General features: G+C 48.1%; 3 protein-coding genes across 5 annotated transcripts in view; 2 read left to right on the top strand and 1 right to left on the bottom strand.

The window, feature by feature from the left end:
• Positions 1–1,470, top strand: part of LOC110504473 (clathrin light chain A) — a 30,862-nt gene extending 29,392 nt beyond the window's left edge. For all 3 annotated transcript variants that reach the window (XM_036970451.1, XM_036970449.1, XM_036970450.1), the window contains one exon: positions 504–1,470. In XM_036970451.1, the coding sequence (XP_036826346.1) occupies positions 504–675 (172 nt within the window). In that variant the 3' untranslated portion in view covers positions 676–1,470. The remainder of the gene's footprint in view (positions 1–503) is intronic.
• Positions 1,471–2,564: 1,094 nt separating this feature from the next.
• On the bottom strand, positions 2,565–4,514 carry higd2a (HIG1 hypoxia inducible domain family, member 2A). The gene is made up of 2 exons (XM_021583228.2): positions 4,216–4,514; positions 2,565–3,378 (listed from the first exon to the last, which is right to left on the bottom strand). The coding sequence occupies exons 1-2, from the start codon at positions 4,394–4,396 to the stop codon at positions 3,215–3,217; spliced, it is 345 nt and encodes a 114-aa protein (XP_021438903.1). The 5' UTR covers positions 4,397–4,514; the 3' UTR covers positions 2,565–3,214.
• A 3,024-nt stretch (positions 4,515–7,538) lies between these two features.
• Positions 7,539–23,171, top strand: LOC110504355 (FAS-associated factor 2). Its single transcript, XM_036970226.1, has 11 exons — positions 7,539–7,643; positions 8,352–8,420; positions 8,698–8,832; positions 9,230–9,306; positions 9,399–9,537; positions 13,554–13,639; positions 13,946–14,037; positions 14,311–14,488; positions 20,827–20,998; positions 21,223–21,366; positions 22,410–23,171. Exons 1-11 carry the CDS (start codon positions 7,581–7,583, stop codon positions 22,590–22,592), a joined length of 1,338 nt encoding a protein of 445 aa, XP_036826121.1. The 5' UTR covers positions 7,539–7,580; the 3' UTR covers positions 22,593–23,171.
• Positions 23,172–24,686: the final 1,515 nt, after the last annotated feature.

Consider the following 24,686-nt stretch of genomic DNA (forward strand, 5'->3'; position numbering starts at 1 on the left):
TGTCTTGTCTTTTTTTTTTTTTAAGTGTGTTACCTGTAGTTAAAGGTGTTTGCATGTCCCAACTGTGAAACAAACACACTAGTTAGGCTCCATTTTGGGTCCTGGAGGGACTGTATTTGACTGTGTCCATAAATGACGACAACAGTGTTCATTGTCTTTCATCTTATCATTTCAGTTGTGAACATTTGCCAGAAATGCATGTAGCCTATTTTCAATACTGTGTGTAAGTTTTAGTCAAATGTACACCCACTGTGAGTCTGTGATGTGGAAGTGATTTGAGGGGCTGTGAGTCTGATGTGGAAGTGATTGAGTGTTTTGGCAGCATGGCATGTCAGTGGTACTAAACTCTATGGGACGGTTTTCCTGACACTGATTAATAAAATGTTATTTCAAAGGAGATGCTTATTAGTCCAGAACCAGGCTTAATCTGTGTCTGGGGAAACCGTCCCCTCAAACACCTTGTCCAACACCTCATCCATATCTCCCTTCCTCCCCTCCTCCAGGGCATCTGAAGAGGCCTTCCTGTCTGAGGCTGACGGCGACAGCCCAGGGACGGAGTGGGAGAGAGTGGCCTGTCTCTGTGACTTCAACCCCAAGACCAACAGGACGGCCAAGGACGTGTCCCGGATGCGCTCGGTCCTCATAGCCCTCAAACAGACACCTCTGGTGCGCTAGTACGGCCAATAGAACAGAAGGGTGGTGATATTTCCCTCCTTTAAAAAAAATATATTAAACGCCTACTCTTGAGTTATGAACCTTGGTTTGCATTAAGGCAGAATGTTCTAGGCTCTTTTCATATCTACTCTTGGTTCAGGGTTCCTTATATGTTCAGACCCTCCTGTTTTCTGTCATGTCTGTAACATGTGGAGAGGAAAGGTATTGTCTCTCCCGCCATCTTTCCTTATTCTGATGTAATGTATCCAGTGGATGTGATATACCTCTCACTACCTTAACATGGAACGACTGACTGCTCTCTTGTCTTTTTAACTTCCCATCAACAATGCTTCTATTTGACCGTTAACAAAATATGGTTACTGTAAATTCTTTATTAAACTTCTTTCCTCTCATAAAAGGGAGTGGGGGGGGGGTGCATTGGGTCAAACCTCTTATCTTTTAAGTGTGATTCCTCTCCCCAATATTTAGGGTGTGAAGTGTTCTTTTAATTAAATAACAGATTAGGTTCATCTCCACTGTAATTTGTATTTGATTTAATGTGTCGGGTGTAATGTAGCCAGTCCTGTTCAGGTACTACATTAGGAATAGGTTTTAAACCACATATGGCAGTTTTTATTTTTTATTTTTTTAGTTAAGAATTGATTCACGGACCTATTAATTTACTGTAGTATAATATTTAACGGTACCTAGTAATTTGTCCTGCCATTTTAGATGCTATGAGCTTGTTGGTCTTGCTGGACTTTTAACTCCTGTCGTTGTTTGTACTTTTGGCAAAAAAAATGTGTTTCCTTCCCAGGCTTGACTATTTCATAGCCTGGTTTTCTGATCTGTTTTGTGTGCGGTCTTGCCAAAACGCGACAATGACCCTTTCTACATACGGTCTAGACGATGGCCATAGAAGTTGACAGCATTAAAACAGATCTGGGATCAGGCTAGCCAACGTAGTCTGTTCCAACAAACAGCATTAAAACAGATCTGGGATCAGGCTAGCCAACGTAGTCTGTTCCAACAAACAGCATTAAAATAGATCTGGGATCAGGCTAGCCAACGTAGTCTGTTCCAACAAACAGCATTAAAACAGATCTGGGATCAGGCTAGCCAATGTAGTCTGTTCCAACAAAAAGCATTAAAACAGATCTGGGATCAGGCTAGCCAACGTAGTCTGTTCCAACAGTGTCTTCCCATCTAGAGAATCCTGTCATTCTGAGATTGATCTCTCGGCACCACAAGAATTCACATAATAGGGGGCTTGTTATGTCATGGTTTTTAGGCCAAGGTTTCGGCTCCTTGGGTAACCCCCCCCCCCCCAGATAGATCTGATATTATGTTACTAAATCAGCACCATTCACCAGAGTAGCCTGTTAAGACTGGACGTAGATAAGCCCCACACGTACAGAATCTGCGAGGACGTTTAGCCCCCCAGGGAAGAAAGGTCCAGTGATCCGCAGCCACTCTGTTCAGAGACCTAATCATGGCCATATTAAACAACATTAGACTAGTGTCCATGTCGAGTCATATTTCCAACCCCTCCCCCCCCAGCTGCGTTTCCTGTGAATCTGTGATCAACTGTTATCCATTAGGATGGCCTCATCCAGCCTCACACAGATGAGAATGTTACATGGGAACTGGAAAACTCATCATCAAACAAAGAGTTGTGTGTGTGTGAGGATTTAAATAAGACTGTACTAAAAACAGGGGCTGTTTTGGGAAGACAGGAGACCATAGGCTTACTGGTAAAAATGCACTAGGAAAGCCCTGGGCTGTACCTCTGCCTCCTTTACCAGAACCCCACAGTGACCGATTATCTTCACCGGTCCCTACAACACTCCTTAATCACTATATTGGTCCTAAGAGCCATCTTTCTCTCAAGTATTACAGCAGACAAACTATTAATTTTTACATTTTTATTGAAGGAACAGGACTCTGTTTTACTTGATATGGCTAATACATGGCTAGTGGAACTGACAATACATGGTGCTAAAAAAAATGTGGTTCTGAGTCTTGTTATAATTCTCTGTATTACAGAGGTGGATCTCTAACCGATAGCAAGTGGTAGTGGGTCAGCTGTGTGTCTACATATGTGGATGGCTGCATTGCATTGGATATAGTTACACAATTAGGTTTTTAACTCAAGGCAGTCTGTGCCCTGCTTGCTTTGCCATCTGCAGAACAGGGTGTACATTTCATTTGACTGGATCAGCCCAAAGCAGTTAAGGAAGTCCAGAAAAGGGAGAGCGAGAGAAGAGAGGAAAAAAACAGTTGATTGGCCCTTTTTAAATATCTGTTATGTTAGTCTTTCTATGTATTCAAACAACATTTCATTCCCACCACACTTTTCTCCAAGGCTCAAAGGAGAGGATAGACTGGCGGGAGGTTCCAAAAGGCCTGGGTCGTATTCACTAGTCGCCGAACGCTAGAAAACAGTCTGAAACAAGGAGGGACTACCTGAACTTGTCTAATAAGAAACCCCTTGTTTTAGTTTTTTTCCCCGTTGCAAAAAAAAACGTTTTTGCAGTAATGAATACAACCCTAATGCTGCTCAGTCTTTCTTCAGTGCCGTGGTGAACACGCCGAAGATGATAGCCACTACAGTGAAGCCTTGTGCGAAGATACGTCCTCTCATCAGGAGCTGGGACTGCCGGGTCTTGCCTTGTTTGAAGGCTCGGAGACCGTACATCAACGCTCCAGCTGTACCGAGACAACCTGAGAGGAGAAAACAATGAGGTTTTCCATAAACGGTCTGAAAAGAGCTGATGTGAAAGGAGGTGCATTCAGTAACTTCCATTTTGTTTCAAAGTGGTCTCAATGCTTCTCTGGTTTGTTTTGGAAGACTGAAAGGGGGTCTGAAGGTGTACAATCCATTGTACTGTAAAAGAACAAGCACTGGTGTAAATCTTAAAATATTTTAGGCCCGATTGTGTGTGCAATCCACCCTGTAACCACAGGGGAAAGAAGAGCGACAGAGAGCACGCCCAATGTGTTGTAGTGTCCGGTGTTATATTCACATAAATGTCCAATAACTAAACTATGTTATACTGACAGTTACTGACCTGTGTAGTCTAGCACCCAGTGTATGACCCATTGATTACACTAGTTTACCATTATAATACATGTTTAGTTTTTTAATGAAAACTCCTTGACAAGGACATTATGGCCCCTGTAATGTTTCATAATGGGGCTCGGAACACTCGGATTTGTTCCAATTAAATCATCAATGTTGACGCCTTTTACTGTACCGTATGGGGTCCACAAGGACACTGTGCATGACACATCTTATTAAAACTGTAGCTGGCTGTAAAGTTACCATATTAGCGGTTAAATTGATTGTATGCTGTTCCCCTGCTAGCTAGCAAACGAGTTAACATAGTTAGCTAACTAGCTACAACAGTGCTGTCTCTTTGGTAAGTGATTGACCAAATGACAGTCTATTCAATGCCTGAATCATCTAATTTAGTAATAGTATGTATTGAAGCCGAATACATACAGCTGTGGACATTGGACCATTTTCAATAGACTTACAGTACCGCTTATGTAACTGACCTATAGGGACGAACGGGTTCTCCTTCGACTTCCTCATAAACTTCTCCTGAAACGTCTCTTCTCTGGGTCGAGATAGAGGTGTAAATCCTTCTATAACGGGGGGCTTGGATATGTCGAGCATTGGTAAATGTGTGGTTGTCGCTGACTGTTCAGGGACAACCGGGGTAGTGGCAGAAGCCATGTTTGCAGAGTGTCTGTTCCCGAAGTTACGGATACCAGCTACACTGGGAGCGGATGAATGGTTCCGAACAAAGATGTTGAAAATGTGATAGATGACCTCATTCGAGAGCTTCCGTAAATAATCACATGCTATCACGCAAAGGATTCCATCCGGGTCACATTTGACCACATGTATCAATGCAAAGAAAAGTGTTTGATGCTTGAAAGTATCGTAAAATAGAAAAACATGATCTTATCAATCATAAGTTATGACAAGTTATGTCCATTTTTTAGATAACAGAATTATACATAAACTAAAGAAAACTTCACCACACTTAGTTACCAGAGTTTACCTTAGTTACCAGAGTTGACCTTAGTTAATAAGAGTTTATCTGTTGGATATATATATATATATTTATATTAATATATATATATATATATATACAGTACCAGTCAAAAGTTTCTTTATTTTTACAATTTTCTACATTGTAGAATAATAGTGAAGACATCAAGACTATGAAATAACATATACGGAATCATGTAATAACCAAAAATGTGTGAAAACAAATCAAAATACATTTTATATTTGAGATTCAAAGTAACTACCCTTTGCCTTGATGACAGCTTTTCACACCTGGAATGCTTTTCAAACAGTCTTGAAGGAGTTCCCACATATACTGAGCACTTGTTGGCTGCTTTTCCTTCACTCTGCGGTCCAACTCATCCCAAACCATCTCGATTGGGTCGAGGTCGGGCGATTGTGGAGGCCAGGTCATCTGATGAAGCATTCCATCACTCTCCTCCTTGGTCAAATAGCCCTTACACAGCCTGGAGGTGTGTTGGGTCATTGTCCTGTTAAAAAACAAATGATAGTCCCACTAAGCGCAAACCAGATGGGATGGCGTATCGCTGCAGAATGATATGGTAGCCATGTTGGTTAAGTGTGCCTTGAATTCTAAGTAAATCATTGACAGTGTCACCAGTAAAGCACTCCCACACCATCACACCTCCTCCTCCATGCTTCCCGGTGGGAACCACACATGCGGAGATCATCCGTTCACCTACTCTGCGTCTCACAAAGACACTGCGGTTGGAACCAAAAATCTCAAATTTGGACCAAAGGACATATTACCACTGGTCTATTGTTCATTGCTCATGTTTCTTGTCCCAAGCAAGTCTCTTCTTATTATTGGTGTCCTTTAGTAGTGGTTTCTTTGCAGCAATTCAACCATGAAGGCCTGATTCACGCAGTCTCCTCTGAACAGTTGATTTTGAGATGTGTCTGTTACTTGAACTCTGTGAAGCATTTATTTGCAATTTCTGAGGCTGGTAACTCTAGTGAACTTATCCTCTGCAGCAGAAGTAACTCTGGGCCTTCCTTTCCTGTGTGCGGGTCTATGGTTATTTGAGCGATATATTTGACTCTAATGATCTCTGATCTCTGATCAGGACGACGATTGATTACGGGTGTATAGTTTATGGAACAGCAGCAAAGACTTGTCTTCAGAGGCTGGACAGAATCCAGTATTTAGCTTTAAGGATATGCATTGGTGCATTTAAATCACCATCTGTATGTGTCTTACTAGTGGAGGCAGGTGAGATGTCTTTGGATATACGGTGTAAAAAAAAAAATTGTAATTAACTTGTTGGTTTAGGTTGAAAGGCTGTGAGGTTGAGCATCCCACTGCTACTGTTCTCGATGACTGTTGGGAATATACTAGTAGACAAGGCAGTGGTTTTGGTTGGACAGTTGGAAAGCTTGCTGATGAGAGTGGTTTGAGAGAGTTGGAGGTTGGCCCTTCTTTGGTAATAGGGGATGTTCCTCCATGGTTACTCCCAGATCCTGTTGTTGATCTAATCTTGGTGGAGAAAAGGAAAGTATAATCAGTTGAACTGTTGGTGATAATAGTTGCCCTCCAGTGGGTGGAGGACGTACAACCTGTTAGAATTATAGGATGCTCAGATTCTCTGTCTGTATTGAATAGTTTATCATCTGGTAAATCTGATAGGAGTGACCTACTAAATCAAATCAAATTGTATTAGTCATATGCACCGAATACAACAGGTGTAGTGTGTATCTAATAGGAGTGACCTACTATTGGAGGTATTAATGTTACTATGGAGAATTGAGAGAATGGGTGTAGTAGGGAGATTCTGCTGGGTCCCAGCACATTCAGGTGTGAAATTGTAGACCAGTTAGCCAAAAGAGCTTTGAAGCAAGACATTGTTTCATTTCTATGAATGTTCCACTGGGGTAGAGGTAAGGCCAAATGTAAGATCAGAGCCATTTTGATAGATGAGTGGCAGAAGGGATGTGACTCTGAGCCCAAGGGCATTTCTATGAATGTTCCACTGGGGTAGAGGTAAGGCCAAATGTAAGATCAGAGCCATTTTGATAGATGAGTGGCAGAAGGGATGTGACTCTGAGCCCAAGGGCATTTCTATGAATGTTCCACTGGGGTAGAGAGGTAAGGCCAAATGTAAGATCAGAGCCATTTTGATAGATGAGTGGCAGAAGGGATGTGACTCTGAGCCCAAGGGCATTTCTATTAATGTTCCACTGGGGTAGAGAGGTAAGGCCAAATGTAAGATCAGAGCCATTTTGATAGATGAGTGCCAGAAGGGATGTGACTCTGAGCCCAAGGGCATTTCTATGACCTCCAAAGAAAGGTCGCTGGACTAAAATTCAAAGGTCAGATTAGAAAGGACAAAGTGGTGTTTGCTCGATTGCCCTTCGGACATTGTACATTGACCTCGTCCTTACATCTGGTTGGCAATGGTTTATGTTTGGAGTGTATGGCCGATGAAACGGTGGAGCTTGTGTTGTTATATTGTTGTAAGTATGTTGAAGAGAGGGACAGATTGAAGTGTAGGGTCATTGGGGTTAGATGTGTTTGGCGGGGTTTGGAAGGGATTTAGGGGATGGGGAAGGGTCTATTAGAAGTTAGTAGGGCTCTTTTTTTATGATTATTTTTTGTTCTCAGACCGTACTGAGTTAAAGTAGGAGGATTGAGAAATGTTGTAAACCGTGACACGCACACACACACACACACACACACACACACACACACACACATACACACACTCCATCCATCCAGCACAGTAGGTGGCGGCACGCAGCTGTAACGTTGGTTTGCGGACCGCGGTTATATCATAGAAGAAGAACGACTCGTTCGCAAAGTGCAAGGAACTATTGGCGAGGCAAGATGGCGGCGCCAGAGGAGCAGGAATTATCTCAGGCGCAGACCGAAAAACTCCTTCAATTTCAGGTACTCAACCTTTCTTCAGCTTACAGTCGTTTTTATAACTCCGTATTAATGTATGTTTAGATATAGGATGGAAATGGTTTAAATATTAAATCACGTTTATGGTTGTGAAACTGCTTTTTTGACCCCCCCCTAGCGCCACGGTTAACTAACTAACTTAACTAGCTAGTTACCGTTAACGTTATCTAACAACACACCAATTATTTCTCCTCTACAAAACTATTGTCTGGAATTGTCTGTCCGTTCCCGACATTTGCCCCCCCCCCCCCCCCCCCCACATAAATGAAACACATCAGAAAACTTAAATCAGTGTATGGTGAATTAGAAACTACATTTTGAACTTTTAGTTATCTTACAAGGACTTGTCTTAGCTACTTACAACTAACTAGCTAGCTAGGCTAACGACAGTTAGTTAACTAGGTCAACAATGCTAACGTTACTTTAGTTATTAAACTGTTTAGCTGAAAGATGGTTTTTGAGAGAGGGATCATCAGACACAATTGTTATGGCACATGACTGGTTAGTTCCTAGCAAGGCCCCCTCTGTTTCATCCAGACCCAAGATGTGGAAATGTCCTGTAGGAATGATTGAAATACATTTATGGAACCTGACATCTTTTACATTTCTCACCTATCAATTGGAGATTGATCCGGTATCGTGTACACTAGTGTTAGATCTGTGATTTCAGATTTTTTTTGGATTTGATTTCAGGACTTGACAGGTTTGGAGTCTACGGGCCAATGTCGTCGTACGTTAGAACAACACAATTGGAACATCGAGGTAAGAACTGTCAACCCCCCCAAAAAATACAGGAATGGTTGTTTTTGTTGTTGATGTTGGCCTTGAAGACCCACAATATACACAGGACATCATGCATGAATGAATGAATGAATGTTATGAATGGAGGACATACAGGGAGTGCAGTAATATATATCATGTGACAAATGTTGCCTTAAATTCATCAAGATCTCTGCGCTTTTTTAAAATGGTCATGGTTTTAGTCTTCCTGTGCTGTCCAGGTTGAGATCAAATGGATAGTGTGTGTGTTTGTTCCCAGGCTGCGGTGCAGGACAGACTGAATGAGCAGGAAGGAGTTCCTAGTGTGTTTAACCCTCCGCCCTCCAGACCCTTACAGGTCAACACAGCAGACCACAGAGTGTATAGTTATATTGTCTCCAGGCCACAACCCAGAGTACGTACACACACACACTCTCTCTCTCTTTCGTGTGTTCTTCTTTAAGCTCATATGTCACTGGTAAATTGTTCTTGTATCTCAATTTAAAGGTAGGATCTGCAATATGACGTTTATTGCTTGACTGAACAGTGGGTTTAACTGCCTGTTCAGGGGCAGAACCACAGATTCGTACCTTTGTCAGCTCGTGGATTTGAACTTGCAACCTTTCCGGTTACTAGTACAACGCTCTAACCACTAGGCCGCCCCATTCACACATTCACATACACAGTGGCACAACCTTCTGCTTCCAGAAATCAAGTCCGAAATCATCCAGCTGTAGTTTTCTCATTGAATCTTCTCCACTGTTCTGATCGTCATGTCTCATCTGGTCTTTTTTATGTTGTTTTTCCTCCAGGGATTAATAGGATGGAGTTACCACATGATAATGTTACCTTTCAGATTGACATATTACACACTTCTGGACATATTCAGGTAATACAAAAGAAACTGTATTTGGCCATCAGTTCCCTTGATGTTTCTGTATAAAGGTGACTGATTGGTTCCTCCTCCTCCTTCCTAACCAGGTTTGCCCTGCGGTGGGTCAGGCCAGACCCTCGTGGACGCGTCACAGACCCTGTGGGTGACGTGGTGTCCTTCATCCATAGTTTTGAAGAGAAGTACGGTCGATCGCATCCGGTGTTTTACCAGGGGACATATAGCCAGGTGTGTTACTCAGGGATACTTGGGATACTAGTAATAGTACCTTGGACCATCCACAACAAGTATATTGGGAACGCAAAAAAAAAGTTGGTTTTAAAGAAGCGGATGTTCCAGAATCCATACAGGTTCAATCCATTTAGAACATACCTTTTGTTGATGTCGTGTATGTGGACACCTGCTTGTCCAACATCTCGTTCCGAAATCATGAACGTTAATATGGAGTTTGTCCCCTCCCCTTTGCTGCTATAAACAGCCTCCACTCTTCTGGGAAGGTTTTCCACTAGATGTTGGAACATTTCTGCTATAAACAGCCTCCACTCTTCTGGGAAGGATTTCCACTAGATGTTGGAACATTGCTGCTATAACAGCCTCCACTCTTCTGGGAAGGCTTTCCACTAGATGTTGGAACAATGCTGCTATAACAGCCTCCACTCTTCTGGGAAGGCTTTTCACTAGATGTTGGAACATTGCTGCAGGGACTTGCTTCCATTCAGCCACATTAGTGAGGTCGGGCACTGATTTTGGGCGATTAGTCCTGGCTCGCAGTCAGCGTTCCAATTCATCCCAAAGGTGTTAGATCGGGTCGAGGTCAGGGCTCTGTGCAGGCCAGTCAAGTTCTTCCACACTGATCTCTATAAACCGTTTCTGTGTGGAACTCGCTTTTTGCACAGGACATTGTCATGCTGAAACAGGAAAGGGCTTTCCCCAAACTGTTGCCACAAAGTGGGAAGCACAGAATCGTCTAGAATGTCATTGTATGCTGTAGCGTTAAGATTTCCCTACACTGGAGCTAAGGGGCCTGAACCATGAAAAACAGACCCAGATCGTTATTCCTCCTCCACCAAACTTTACAGTTGGCGCTATGCATTGGGGCAGGTAGCGTTCTCCTGGCATCCGCCAAACTCGGATTCGTCCGTGAAGCGTGATTCATCACTCCAGAGAACGCGTTTTCACTGCTCCAGTGTCCAATGGCGGCGAGCTTTACACCGCGTCAGCCGACGCTTGGCGTTGTGCATGGTGGTGATCTTAGGCTTGTGTGCGGCTGCTCGGCCATGGAAACCCATTTCATGAAGCTCCCGACGAACAGTTCTTGTGCTGACTTTGCTTCCAGAGGCAGTTTGGAACTCGGTAGTGAGGGTTGCTGTCGTGGACAGATGATTGCTACCCGCTTCAGCACTTAGCGTTCTCGTTCATCTTGTGTGGCCTACCACTTCGCAGCTGAGCCGTTGTTGCTCCTAGATGTTTCCACTTCACAATAACAGCACTTACAGTTGACCGGGGCAGCTCTAGCAGGGCAGACATTTGATGAACTGACTTGTTGGAAAGATGGCATCCTATGACGGTGCCACGTTGAAAGTCACTGAGCTCTTCAGTAAGGCCATTCTACTGCCAATGTTTGTCTATGGAGATTGCGTGGTTGTGTGCTCGATTTTATACACCTGTCAGCAATATGTGTGGCTTAAATAGCCAAATCCACTCATTTGAAAGGGTATCCTCATACTTGTGTGTGTATATATGGTGTACAGTTGAAGTCAGAAGTTTACATACACCTTAGCCAAATATACTTAAACAACATTTTTCACAATTCCTGACATTTAATCCTAGTAAAAATTCCCTGTTTTAGGTCAGTTAGGATCACCACTTTATTTTAAGAATGTGAAATGTCGGAATAATAGTAGAGAGAATGATTTATTTCAGCTTTTATTTCTTTCATCACATTCCCATTGGGTCAGAAGTTTACATACACTCAATTGGTATTTGGTAGCATTGCCTTTAAATTGTTGAACTAGGGTCAAATGTTTCGGGTAGCCTTCCACAAGCTTCCCACAATAAGTTGGGTGAATTTTGGCCCGTTCCTCCTGACAGAGCTGGTGTAACTGAGTCAGATTTGTAGGCCTCCTTGCTCGCACACGCTTTTTCAGTTCTGTCCACAAATTTTCTATAGGATTGAGGTCAGGGCTTTGTGATGGCCACTCCAATACCTTGACTTTGTTGTCCTTAAGCCATTGTGCCACAACTTTGGAAGTATGCTTGGGGTCATTGTCCATTTGGAAGACCAATTTGTGACCAAACTTTAACTTCCTGACTGATGTCTTGATGTTGCTTCAATATATCCACAGAACGTGTCTCCTTCCTGAGCGGTATGACGGCTGCGTGGTCCCATGATGTTTATACTTGCTTACTATTGTTTGTACAGATGATCGTGGTATCTTCAGGCATTTGGAAATTGCTCCCAAGGATGAACCAGACTTGTGGAGGTCTACAATTTTCTTCTGAGGTCTTGGCTGATTTCTTTTGGTTTTCTCATGATGTCAAGCAAAGAGGCACTGAGTTTATCAAATCAAATCAAATTTTATTTGTCACATACACATGGTTAGCAGATGTTAATGCGAATGTAGCGAAATGCTTGTGCTTCTAGTTCCGACAATGCAGTACTAACCAACAAGTAATCTCACTAACAATTCCAAAACTACTGTCTTATACACAGTGTAAGGGGATAAAGAATATGTACATAAGGATATATGAATGAGTGATGGTACAGAGCAGCATAGGCAAGATACAGTAGATGGTATCGAGTACAGTATATACATATGAGATGAGTATGTAAACAAAGTGGCATAGTTAAAGTGGCTAGTGATACATGTATTGCATAAAGATGCAGTAGATGATATAGAGTACAGTATATGACCTCGCCTTCTGGATGATAGCGGGGTGAACAGGCAGTGGCTCGGGTGGTTGTTGTCCTTGATGATCTTTATGGCCTTCCTGTGACATCGGGTGGTGTAGGTGTCCTGGAGGGCAGGTAGTTTGCCCCCGGTGATGCGTTGTGCAGACCTCACTACCCTCTGGAGAGCCTTACGGTTGTGGGCGGAGCAGTTGCCGTACCAGGCGGTGATACAGCCCGACAGGATGCTCTCGATTGTGCATCTGTAGAAGTTTGTGAGTGCTTTTGGTGACAAGCCGAATTTCTTCAGCCTCCTGAGGTTGAAGAGGCGCTGCTGCGCCTTCTTCACGATGCTGTCTGTGTGAGTGGACCAATTCAGTTTCTCTGTGATGTGTACGCCGAGGAACTTAAAACTTGCTACCCTCTCCACTACTGTTCCATCGATGTGGATAGGGGGGTGTTCCCTCTGCTGTTTCCTGAAGTCCACAATCATCTCCTTAGTTTTGTTGACGTTGAGTGTGAGGTTATTTTCCTGACACCACACTCCGAAGGCCCTCACCTCCTCCCTGTAGGCCGTCTCGTCGTTGTTGGTAATCAAGCCTACCACTGTTGTGTCGTCCGCAAACTCGATGATTGAGTTGGAGGCGTGCGTGGCCACGCAGTCGTGGGTGAACAGGGAGTACAGGAGAGGGCTGAGAACGCCCCAGTGTTGAGGATCAGCGGGGTGGAGATGTTGTTGCCTACCCTCACCACCTGGGGGCGGCCCGTCAGGAAGTCCAGGAAGGTAGACCTTGAAATACATCCACAGTTACACCTCCAATTGACTCAAATGATGTCAATTAGAAGCTTCTAAAGCCATGACATAATTTTCGGGAATTTTCCAACAGTCAACTTAGTGTTTGTAAACTTCTGACCCACTGGAATTGTGATACAGTGAATTATAAGTTAAATAATCTGTCTGTCAACAATTGTTGGTAAAATGACTTGTCATGCACGAAGTAGATATCCTAACCGACTTGCCAAAACTATAGTTTGTTAACAAGAAATGTGTGGAGTGGTTGAAAAAACGAGTTTTAATGACTCCAACCTAAGTGTATGTAAACTTCTGACTCCAACTGTCTGTGTAACTGGGTTGTTAGCTGGTCGTGTTTATATGTTGTGTTTGTCTGTGTAACTGGGTTGTTAGCTGGTCGTGTTTATATGTTGTGTTTGTCTGTGTAACTGGGTTGATAGCTGGTCGTGTTTATATGTTGTGTTTGTCTGTGTAACTGGGTTGATAGCTGGTCGTGTTTTATATGTTGTTTGTCTGTGTAACTGGGTTGATAGCTGGTTATGTTTGTTTCCCCCTCTGTAGGCATTGAACGATGCCAAACGTGAGCTTCGCTACTTGTTAGTTTACCTCCATGGAGAGGAGAACCAGGATACAGACCAGTTCTGTCGGTAGGTCCCATAACACAACACATGATCCGTTTTACATGAGGCCAACATCCACACAAACAGAAACTAAACACCCCTTTTTTCTGAGGGAGACCTGTCAATAATCAGTAGGTTGTTTTTATCTTCCTTTTCTGTTTGTTTGAATATTTATTCAGTTGATTGGATGGAGGTTTTCCTCGCTCGTTTCCATATTTTTGGCATTTTTGGTATTATTCACATGTCCTCCCCCTCTTCGTAATTATTAATAAATTATTTTATATTTTCCCGTGTTTTTATATTAATGATGCTTCTGTTTCCATCTTCCTACAGCTCCACGTTATGTACAGAAGAGGTCCTGACCTTCCTCAACACCAGGATGCTGTTCTGGGCCTGTTCCACCAGCAGGCCTGAGGGATACAGAGGTACACATCCGTCTACTCTTGCATTGCGTCTTCACTACCTAGATCTCCTAGAGCTGGAGATACATTCTACAAAGAGGAACTGGCCTTATTATGTTACTCGTTGTTGTTACTGTAAACGAGGCCGTGTTCTCAGTCAGTCTGATCTGGTTAAATAAGATAAAATATGATTTTTGTCAGTCCTCTAGGATATGAGGAGGAATCTCTTTATTTCCGGGTTTTAATCTGTGTTTGGTGTGTGTGTGTTTTTTTCCCCCCTGTGTGTCTGTACCTCAGTGTCCCAGGCGCTGCGTGAGAACACTTACCCGTTTCTGGCCATGATCATGTTGAAGGACCGTAAGATGACGGTGGTGGGACGTCTGGAGGGGCTCATCCAATCAGAGGACCTCCTCAACCAGCTCACCTTCATCATGGAGGCCAACCAGACCTACCTGATGTCTGAACGCCTGGAACGGTAAGGGACTGATTGCAGAGCTGTGGTTTCCAATAGCCCTTCAGACAAAGTCAAAAAGTACGTAAATAGTTTTTTTGTACGTATTTGAAACCCAGGTTTGATTTGCTTATTTTACTTATATGAAAAATAATGTGGAGATGGTCTCTGGTCCTGGAGATGTGGTGAGGTCTCCCATACGTCTGTCTCTGGTCCTGGAGATGTGGTGACGTCTGTCTCTGGTCCTGGAGATGTGGTGACGTCTGTCTCTGGTCCTGGAGATGTGGTGACGTCTCCCATACGTCTGTCTCTGGTCCTGGAGATGTGGTGAGGTCTCCCATACGTCTGTCTCTCTGGTCCTGGAGATGTGGTGACGTCTGTCTCTCTGGTCCTGGAGATGTGGTGACGTCTGTCTCTGGTCCTGGAGATGTGGTGACGTCTCCCATACGTCTGTCTCTGGTCCTGGAGATGTGGTGAGGTCTCCCATACGTCTGTCTCTCTGGTCCTGGAGATGTGGTGACGTCTGTCTCTCTGGTCCTGGAGATGTGGTGACGTCTGTCTCTCTGGTCCTGGAGATGTGGTGACGTCTGTCTCTCTGGTCCTGGAGATGTGGTGACGTCTGTCTCTCTGGTCCTGGAGATGTGGTGACGTCTGTCTCTCTGGTCCTGGAGATGTGGTGACGTCTGTCTCTCTGGTCCTGGAGATGTGGTGACGTCTGTCTCTCTGGTCCTGGAGATGTGGTGACGTCTGTCTCTCTGGTCCTGGAGATGTGGTGACGTCTGTCTCTCTGGTCCTGGAGATGTGGTGACGTCTGTCTCTCTGGTCCTGGAGATGTGGTGAGGTCTGTCTCTGGTCCTGGAGATGTGGTGACGTCCGTCTCTCTGGTCCTGGAGATGTGGTGACGTCTGTCTCTCTGGTCCTGGAGATGTGGTGACGTCTGTCTCTCTGGTCCTGGAGATGTGGTGAGGTCTCCCATACGTCTGTCTCTGGTCCTGGAGATGTGGTGACGTCTGTCTCTGGTCCTGGAGATGTGGTGACGTCTGTCTCTGGTCCTGGAGATGTGGTGAGGTCTCCCATACGTCTGTCTCTGGTCCTGGAGATGTGGTGAGGTCTCCCATACGTCTGTCTCTGGTCCTGGAGATGTGGTGAGGTCTCCCATACGTCTGTCTCTGGTCCTGGAGATGTGGTGAGGTCTGTCTCTGGTCCTGGAGATGTGGTGAGGTCTGTCTCTGGTCCTAGAGATGTGGTGAGGTCTGTCTCTGGTCCTGGAGATGTGGTGAGGTCTCCCATACGTCTGTCTCTGGTCCTGGAGATGTGGTGAGGTCTCCCATACGTCTGTCTAGTCCTGGAGATGTGGTGAGGTCTGTCTCTGGTCCTGGAGATGTGGTGAGGTCTGTCTCTGGTCCTGGAGATGTGGTGAGGTCTGTCTCTGGTCCTGGAGATGTGGTGACGTCTGTCTCTGGTCCTGGAGATGTGGTGAGGTCTGTCTCTGGTCCTGGAGATGTGGTGACGTCTGTCTCTGGTCCTGGAGATGTGGTGACGTCTGTCTCTGGTCCTGGAGATGTGGTGAGGTCTCCCATACGTCTGTCTCTGGTCCTGGAGATGTGGTGAAGTCTCCCATACGTCTGTCTCTGGTCCTGGAGATGTGGTGACGTCTCCCATACGCCTGTCTCTGGTCCTGGAGATGTGGTGAGGTCTCCCATACGCCTGTCTCTGGTCCTGGAGATGTGGTGAGGTCTCCCATACGTCTGTCTCTGGTCCTGGAGATGTGGTGAGGTCTCCCATACGTCTGTCTCTGGTCCTGGAGATGTGGTGAGGTCTCCCATACGTCTGTCTCTGGTCCTGGAGATGTGGTGAGGTCTGTCTCTGGTCCTGGAGATGTGGTGTGGTCTCCCATACGTCTGTCTCTGGTCCTGGAGATGTGGTGACGTCTCCCATACGTCTGTCTCTGGTCCTGGAGATGTGGTGTGGTCTCCCATACGTCTGTCTCTGGTCCTGGAGATGTGGTGACGTCTCCCATACGTCTGTCTCTGGTCCTGGAGATGTGGTGACGTCTCCCATACGTCTGTCTCTGGTCCTGGAGATGTGGTGAGGTCTCCCATACGTCTGTCTCTGGTCCTGGAGATGTTGTGAGGTCTGTCTCTGGTCCTGGAGATGTAGTGAGGTCTGTCTCTGGTCCTGGAGATGTGGTGAGGTCTGTCTCTGGTCCTGGAGATGTGGTGAGGTCTGTCTCTGGTCCTGGAGATGTGGTGAGGTCTGTCTCTGGTCCTGGAGATGTGGTGAGGTCTGTCTCTGGTCCTGGAGATGTGGTGACGTCTGTCTCTCTGGTCCTGGAGATGTGGTGACGTCTGTCTCTCTGGTCCTGGAGATGTGGTGACGTCTGTCTCTCTGGTCCTGGAGATGTGGTGACGTCTGTCTCTCTGGTCCTGGAGATGTGGTGACGTCTGTCTCTCTGGTCCTGGAGATGTGGTGACGTCTGTCTCTCTGGTCCTGGAGATGTGGTGACGTCTGTCTCTCTGGTCCTGGAGATGTGGTGACGTCTGTCTCTCTGGTCCTGGAGATGTGGTGACGTCTGTCTCTCTGGTCCTGGAGATGTGGTGACGTCTGTCTCTCTGGTCCTGGAGATGTGGTGACGTCTGTCTCTCTGGTCCTGGAGATGTGGTGACGTCTGTCTCTCTGGTCCTGGAGATGTGGTGACGTCTGTCTCTCTGGTCCTGGAGATGTGGTGACGTCTGTCTCTCTGGTCCTGGAGATGTGGTGACGTCTGTCTCTCTGGTCCTGGAGATGTGGTGACGTCTGTCTCTCTGGTCCTGGAGATGTGGTGACGTCTGTCTCTCTGGTCCTGGAGATGTGGTGACGTCTGTCTCTCTGGTCCTGGAGATGTGGTGACGTCTGTCTCTCTGGTCCTGGAGATGTGGTGACGTCTGTCTCTCTGGTCCTGGAGATGTGGTGACGTCTGTCTCTCTGGTCCTGGAGATGTGGTGACGTCTGTCTCTCTGGTCCTGGAGATGTGGTGACGTCTGTCTCTCTGGTCCTGGAGATGTGGTGACGTCTGTCTCTCTGGTCCTGGAGATGTGGTGACGTCTGTCTCTCTGGTCCTGGAGATGTGGTGACGTCTGTCTCTCTGGTCCTGGAGATGTGGTGACGTCTGTCTCTCTGGTCCTGGAGATGTGGTGACGTCTGTCTCTCTGGTCCTGGAGATGTGGTGACGTCTGTCTCTCTGGTCCTGGAGATGTGGTGACGTCTGTCTCTCTGGTCCTGGAGATGTGGTGACGTCTGTCTCTCTGGTCCTGGAGATGTGGTGACGTCTGTCTCTCTGGTCCTGGAGATGTGGTGACGTCTGTCTCTCTGGTCCTGGAGATGTGGTGACGTCTGTCTCTCTGGTCCTGGAGATGTGGTGACGTCTGTCTCTCTGGTCCTGGAGATGTGGTGACGTCCGTCTCTCTGGTCCTGGAGATGTGGTGACGTCCGTCTCTCTGGTCCTGGAGATGTGGTGACGTCCGTCTCTCTGGTCCTGGAGATGTGGTGACGTCCGTCTCTCTGGTCCTGGAGATGTGGTGACGTCCGTCTCTCTGGTCCTGGAGATGTGGTGACGTCCGTCTCTCTGGTCCTGGAGATGTGGTGACGTCCGTCTCTCTGGTCCTGGAGATGTGGTGACGTCCGTCTCTCTGGTCCTGGAGATGTGGTGACGTCCGTCTCTCTGGTCCTGGAGATGTGGTGACGTCCGTCTCTCTGGTCCTGGAGATGTGGTGACGTCCGTCTCTCTGGTCCTGGAGATGTGGTGACGTCCGTCTCTCTGGTCTTGGAGATGTGGTGACGTCTGGTCCTGGAGATGTGGTGACGTCTGGTCCTGGAGATGTGGTGACGTCTGGTCCTGGAGATGTGGTGACGTCTGGTCCTGGAGATGTGGTGACGTCTGGTCCTGGAGATGTGGTGACGTCTGTCTCTCTGGTCCTGGAGATGTGGTGCCGTCTGTCTCTCTGGTCCTGGAGATGTGGTGACGTCTGGTCCTGGAGATGTGGTGACGTCCGTGTCTCTGGTCCTGGAGATGTGGTGACGTCCGTCTCTCTGGTCCTGGAGATGTGGTGACGTCCGTCTCTCTGGTCCTGGAGATGTGGTGACGTCTGTCTCTCTGGTCCTGGAGATGTAGTGATGTCTCCCATACGTCTGTCTCTGGTCCTGGAGATGTGGTGAGGTCTCCCATACGTCTGTCTCTGGTCCTGGAGATGTGGTGACGTCTGTCTCTGGTCCCGGAGATGTGGTGACGTCCGTCTCTCTGGTCCCGGAGACGTGGTGACGTCCGTCTCTCTGGTCCCGGAGACGTGGTGACGTCCGTCTCTCTGGTCCCGGAGACGTGGTGACGTCCGTCTCTCTGGTCCCGGAGACGTGGTGACGTCCGTCTCTCTGGTCCCGGAGACGTGGTGACGTCCGTCTCTCTGGTCCCGGAGACGTGGTGACGTCCGTCTCTCTGGTCCCGGAGACGTGGTGACGTCCGTCTCTCTGGTCCCGGAGACGTGGTGACGTCCGTCTCTCTGGTCCCGGAGACGTGGTGACGTCCGTCTCTCTGGTCCCGGAGACGTGGTGACGTCCGTCTCTCTGGTCCCGGAGACGTGGTGACGTCCGTCTCTCTGGTCCCGGAGACGTGGTGACGTCCGTCTCTCTGGTCCCGGAGACGTGGTGACGTCCGTCTCTCTGGTCCCGGAGACGTGGTGACGTCCGTCTCTCTGGTCCCGGAGACGTGGTGACGTCCGTCTCTCTGGTCCCGGAGACGTGGTGACGTCCGTCTCTCTGGTCCCGGAGACGTGGTGACGTCCGTCTCTCTGGTCCCGGAGACGTGGTGACGTCCGTCTCTCTGGTCCCGGAGACGTGGTGACGTCCGTCTCTCTGGTCCCGGAGACGTGGTGACGTCCGTCTCTCTGGTCCCGGAGACGTGGTGACGTCCGTCTCTCTGGTCCCGGAGACGTGGTGACGTCCGTCTCTCTGGTCCCGGAGACGTGGTGACGTCCGTCTCTCTGGTCCCGGAGACGTGGTGACGTCCGTCTCTCTGGTCCCGGAGACGTGGTGACGTCCGTCTCTCTGGTCCCGGAGACGTGGTGACGTCCGTCTCTCTGGTCCCGGAGACGTGGTGACGTCCGTCTCTCTGGTCCCGGAGACGTGGTGACGTCCGTCTCTCTGGTCCCGGAGACGTGGTGACGTCCGTCTCTCTGGTCCCGGAGACGTGGTGACGTCCGTCTCTCTGGTCCCGGAGACGTGGTGACGTCCGTCTCTCTGGTCCCGGAGACGTGGTGACGTCCGTCTCTCTGGTCCCGGAGACGTGGTGACGTCCGTCTCTCTGGTCCCGGAGACGTGGTGACGTCCGTCTCTCTGGTCCCGGAGACGTGGTGACGTCCGTCTCTCTGGTCCCGGAGACGTGGTGACGTCCGTCTCTCTGGTCCCGGAGACGTGGTGACGTCCGTCTCTCTGGTCCCGGAGACGAGGTGACGTCCGTCTCTCTGGTCCCGGAGACGTGGTGACGTCCGTCTCTCTGGTCCCGGAGACGTGGTGACGTCCGTCTCTCTGGTCCCGGAGACGTGGTGACGTCCGTCTCTCTGGTCCCGGAGACGTGGTGACGTCCGTCTCTCTGGTCCCGGAGACGTGGTGACGTCCGTCTCTCTGGTCCCGGAGACGTGGTGACGTCCGTCTCTCTGGTCCCGGAGACGTGGTGACGTCCGTCTCTCTGGTCCCGGAGACGTGGTGACGTCCGTCTCTCTGGTCCCGGAGATTTGGTGACGTCCGTCTCTCTGGTCCCGGAGATGTGGTGACGTCCGTCTCTCTGGTCCCGGAGATGAGGTGACGTCCGTCTCTCTGGTCCTGGAGATGAGGTGACGTCCGTCTCTCTGGTCTTGGAGATGTGGTGACGTCCGTCTCTCTGGTCCTGGAGATGAGGTGACGTCCGTCTCTCTGGTCCTGGAGATGTGGTGACGTCCGTCTCTCTGGTCCTGGAGATGTGGTGACGTCCGTCTCTCTGGTCCTGGAGATGTGGTGACGTCCATCTCTGGTCCTGGAGATGTGGTGACGTCCGTCTCTCTGGTCCTGGAGATGTGGTGACGTCCGTCTCTCTGGTCCTGGAGATGTGGTGACGTCCGTCTCTCTGGTCCTGGAGATGTGGTGACGTCTGTCTCTGGTCCTGGAGATGTGGTGACGTCTGTCTCTCTGGTCCTGGAGATGTGGTGACGTCTGTCTCTGGTCCTGGAGATGTGGTGACGTCTGTCTCTGGTCCTGGAGATGTGGTGACGTCTGTCTCTGGTCCTGGAGATGTGGTGACGTCCGTCTCTCTGGTCCTGGAGATGGAGGTTAATTGAACGTGTCTGTGTGTGTTCCAGGGAGGAGAGGAACCAGACTCAGGTGTTGCGGGCGCAGCAGGACGAGGCCTACCTGGAGTCGCTGAGAGCCGACCAGGAGAAGGACCGGAGGAAGAGGGAGGAGCAGGAGAAGGTCCAGGCGGAGGAGGAGAAGGTCCGGCAGACCGTCCTGGCCGAGGAGAGGAGGAGGAGGGTGAGGACACCTTGATACTGTCTGGCTCTCCTCTTTCTCTGTCTTGTCAATCTTTTTGTCTCCTCACACACACTGTCTGCTCGCGCTCTCTGTTCTCTCTGACTTTTCTCTCTGACTTTTCTCTCTGACTACATTTAAAACCGTTTCTTATCTTGGTCTTTGTTGTTGCCAGTTTGACTGTGGCTAACTAATTCTGTTTTTTTTATCTTTTTTTTTTTTTTAAGACGCTGGACGAAGAGAAGGAGCGCAAGTCAGAATGTCTTCCCCCCGAGCCCCCAGCAGACGACCCCGACAGCGTCAAGATAGTTTTCAAACTGCCTAACGACACCAGAGTAGAGAGGCGGTTCCTCTTCCAGCAGTCTCTGACGGTAAGACACGGCTCTGCTCGGTAAGACACGGCTCTGCTCTGTAAGACACGGCTCTGCTCGGTAAGACACAATCTGACCGTACGAACACGGCTCTGCTCTGTACGAACACGGCTCTGCTCGGTAAGACACGGCTCTGCTCGGTAAGACACGGCTCTGCTCGGTAAGACACGGCTCTGCTCGGTAAGACACGGCTCTGCTCGGTAAGACACGGCTCTGCTCGGTAAGACACGGCTCTGCTCTGTAAGACACGGCTCTGCTCGGTAAGACACGGCTCTGCTCGGTAAGACACGGCTCTGCTCGGTAAGACACGGCTCTGCTCTGTAAGACACGGCTCTGCTCGGTAAGACACGGCTCTGCTCGGTAAGACACGGCTCTGCTCGGTAAGACACGGCTCTGCTCTGTAAGACACGGCTCTGCTCGGTAAGACACGGCTCTGCTCGGTAAGACACGGCTCTGCTCGGTAAGACACGGCTCTGCTCGGTAAGACACGGCTCTGCTCGGTAAGACACGGCTCTGCTCGGTAAGACACGGCTCTGCTCGGTAAGACACGGCTCTGCTCTGTAAGACACGGCTCTGCTCGGTAAGACACGGCTCTGCTCGGTAAGACACGGCTCTGCTCGGTAAGACACGGCTCTGCTCTGTAAGACACGGCTCTGCTCGGTAAGACACGGCTCTGCTCGGTAAGACACGGCTCTGCTCGGTAAGACACGGCTCTGCTCTGTAAGACACGGCTCTGCTCGGTAAGACACGGCTCTGCTCGGTAAGACACGGCTCTGCTCGGTAAGACACGGCTCTGCTCGGTAAGACACGGCTCTGCTCGGTAAGACACGGCTCTGCTCGGTAAGACAGTCTGACCGTACGAACACAGCTCTGCTCTTTTAAACTGTTGACTCACGGTTCTACACAGCAAACTCCTAGTCACTCTTCCATGTGTAGTGTCATTGTAACAGTCTGATTTTAAACTCCCCTGGCAAATACCAATGGAACTTATGGTCTTGACAACAACAACAAAAAACACCCATCTCTCCCTCTGTTTTCTCCAGGTAATATACGACTTCCTGTTCTCGTTGAAGGAGACCCCGGAGAAATTCCAGATAGTTACCAACTTCCCCCGCCGGGTTCTGCCCTGCCTTCCCACGGAGGAGCAGCCCAACCCCCCCAGCCTCAAAGAGGCCGGCCTCAGCCGGTCCGAGGTCCTCTTTGTTCAGGACCTCACGGACGATTGACGCCTATAGCTAACCCTCTCTCCTCCAACGTGAGGAAATCAGCTGTTCTGGGTTTTTTTTCCCCCCTTGTTTCTTCCCCCATTTTTTTTTTTTTATTTTATTTTTTTTAAATGGCCGTTGTGCACTAGGGGTCACCGTCTGAAATAATGAAACAAACTCTAACCCGAAATAATTAAAGCCGTCAGCCCTGATACTGTTTGTTTTTAAAAGGAGAGACATGTGAACTCCCTGTACATACGTTAGATATTTAAAGAACAAGGCTGAAAAAAAGTACTGCTTATTTTTTATTATTGTTATTATTATTATTATTCAATCAAAGTTGACTCTATAATGTAATTGTCTTGAGACGACCAAAACAAGCGAGAGGGGGTTTGAGTTTCCGTACCGCCTGCAGTTTGGAACGACAACCCAGTTTCAACAAGAAGAGGGCCACAGCTTTGACCTCTTATCTCGAGTGTAACAGTCTGCCTGTGGTGACTCATAGATGCCTATTTCTCCTGTAACATCGGAAATGGGCTGGTCATGTTTAATTAAGATGTCATTTTCCAACAACTATAAATTAAACATTTTTAAAATGTTGTGATGGTTTTGATAATATTCCTGGCTGTCTTTTCCCATCCCCAGCTCTCTTGGTCTGATAAATCTGACTTCCTCCCAGAATCTCTGCTGACCTTGAAGCGTTAACATTATTGTAGGTATGTGGGAGAACAAGTGTATTATGCCAACCTGAATAATTGTATTTTTATTTTAAGCTTTTATTTATTTAGGCAAGTCAGTTTAGAACAAATTCTTATTTTCAATGACGGCCTAGGAACAGTGGGTTAACTGCCTTGTTCAGGGGCAGAATGACATGATGTGTACCTTCTCAGCTTGAACTTGCAACCTTCCGGTTACTAGTCCAACGCTCTAACCACTAGGCTACCCTGCCGCCTCTACACTCTAACCACTAGGCTACCCTGCCGCCTCTACACTCTAACCACTAGGCTACCCTGCCGCCTCTACACTCTAACCACTAGGCTACCCTGCCGCCTCTACACTCTAACCACTAGGCTACCCTGCCGCCTCTACACTCTAACCACTAGGCTACCCTGCCACCTCTACACTCTAACCACTAGGCTACCTGCAGCCTCTACACTCTAACCACTAGGCTACCTGCAGCCTCTACACTCTAACCACTAGGCTACCCTGCCGCCTCTACACTCTAACCACTAGGCTACCTGCCTCAGTGCAAAGTGACAACTGTAAAGTTTGGTGGAGGAGGAATAATGGTCTGGGGCTGTTTTTCATGGTTCGGGCCCCTTAGTTCCAGTGAAGGGAAGTCTTAATGCTATAGAATACAATGACATTCTAGACAATTCTGTGCTTCCAACTTTGTGGCAACAGTTTGGGGAAGGTCCTTTCCTGTTTCAGCATGACAATGCCCCCGTGCACAAAGCGAGGTCCATACAGAAATGGTTTGTCGAGATCGGTGTGTGGAATAACTTGACTGGCCTGAACAGAGCCCTGACCTGAACCCCATCGAACACCTTTGGGATGAATTGGAACGCCGACTGAGAGCCAGGCCTAATCGCCCAACATCACTAATGGTCTTGTGGCTGAATGGAAGAAAGTCCCCGCAGCAATGTTCCTACATCTAGTGGAAAGCCTTCCCAGAAGAGTGGAGGCTGTTATAGCAGCAATGTTCCTACATCTAGTGGAAAGTCTTCCCAGAAGAGTGGAGGCTGTTATAGCAGCAATGTTCCAACATCTAGTGGAAAGTCTTCCCAGAAGAGTGGAGGCTGTTATAGCAGCAATGTTCCAACATCTAGTGGAAAGTCTTCCCAGAAGAGTGGAGGCTGTTATAGCAGTAATGTTCCAACATCTAGTGGAAAACCTTCCCAGAAGAGTGGAGGCTGTTATAGCAGTAATGTTCCAACATCTAGTGGAAAACCTTCCCAGAAGAGTGGAGGCTGTTATAGCAGCAATGTTCCTACATCTAGTGGAAAGTCTTCCCAGAAGAGTGGAGGCTGTTATAGCAGCAATGTTCCAACATCTAGTGGAAAGCCTTCCCAGAAGAGTGGAGGCTGTTATAGCAGCAATGTTCCTACATCTAGT

Source organism: Oncorhynchus mykiss, chromosome 31 (genome assembly GCF_013265735.2).
Source record: "Oncorhynchus mykiss isolate Arlee chromosome 31, USDA_OmykA_1.1, whole genome shotgun sequence".
NCBI classification, from domain to species: Eukaryota; Metazoa; Chordata; class Actinopteri; order Salmoniformes; family Salmonidae; genus Oncorhynchus; species Oncorhynchus mykiss.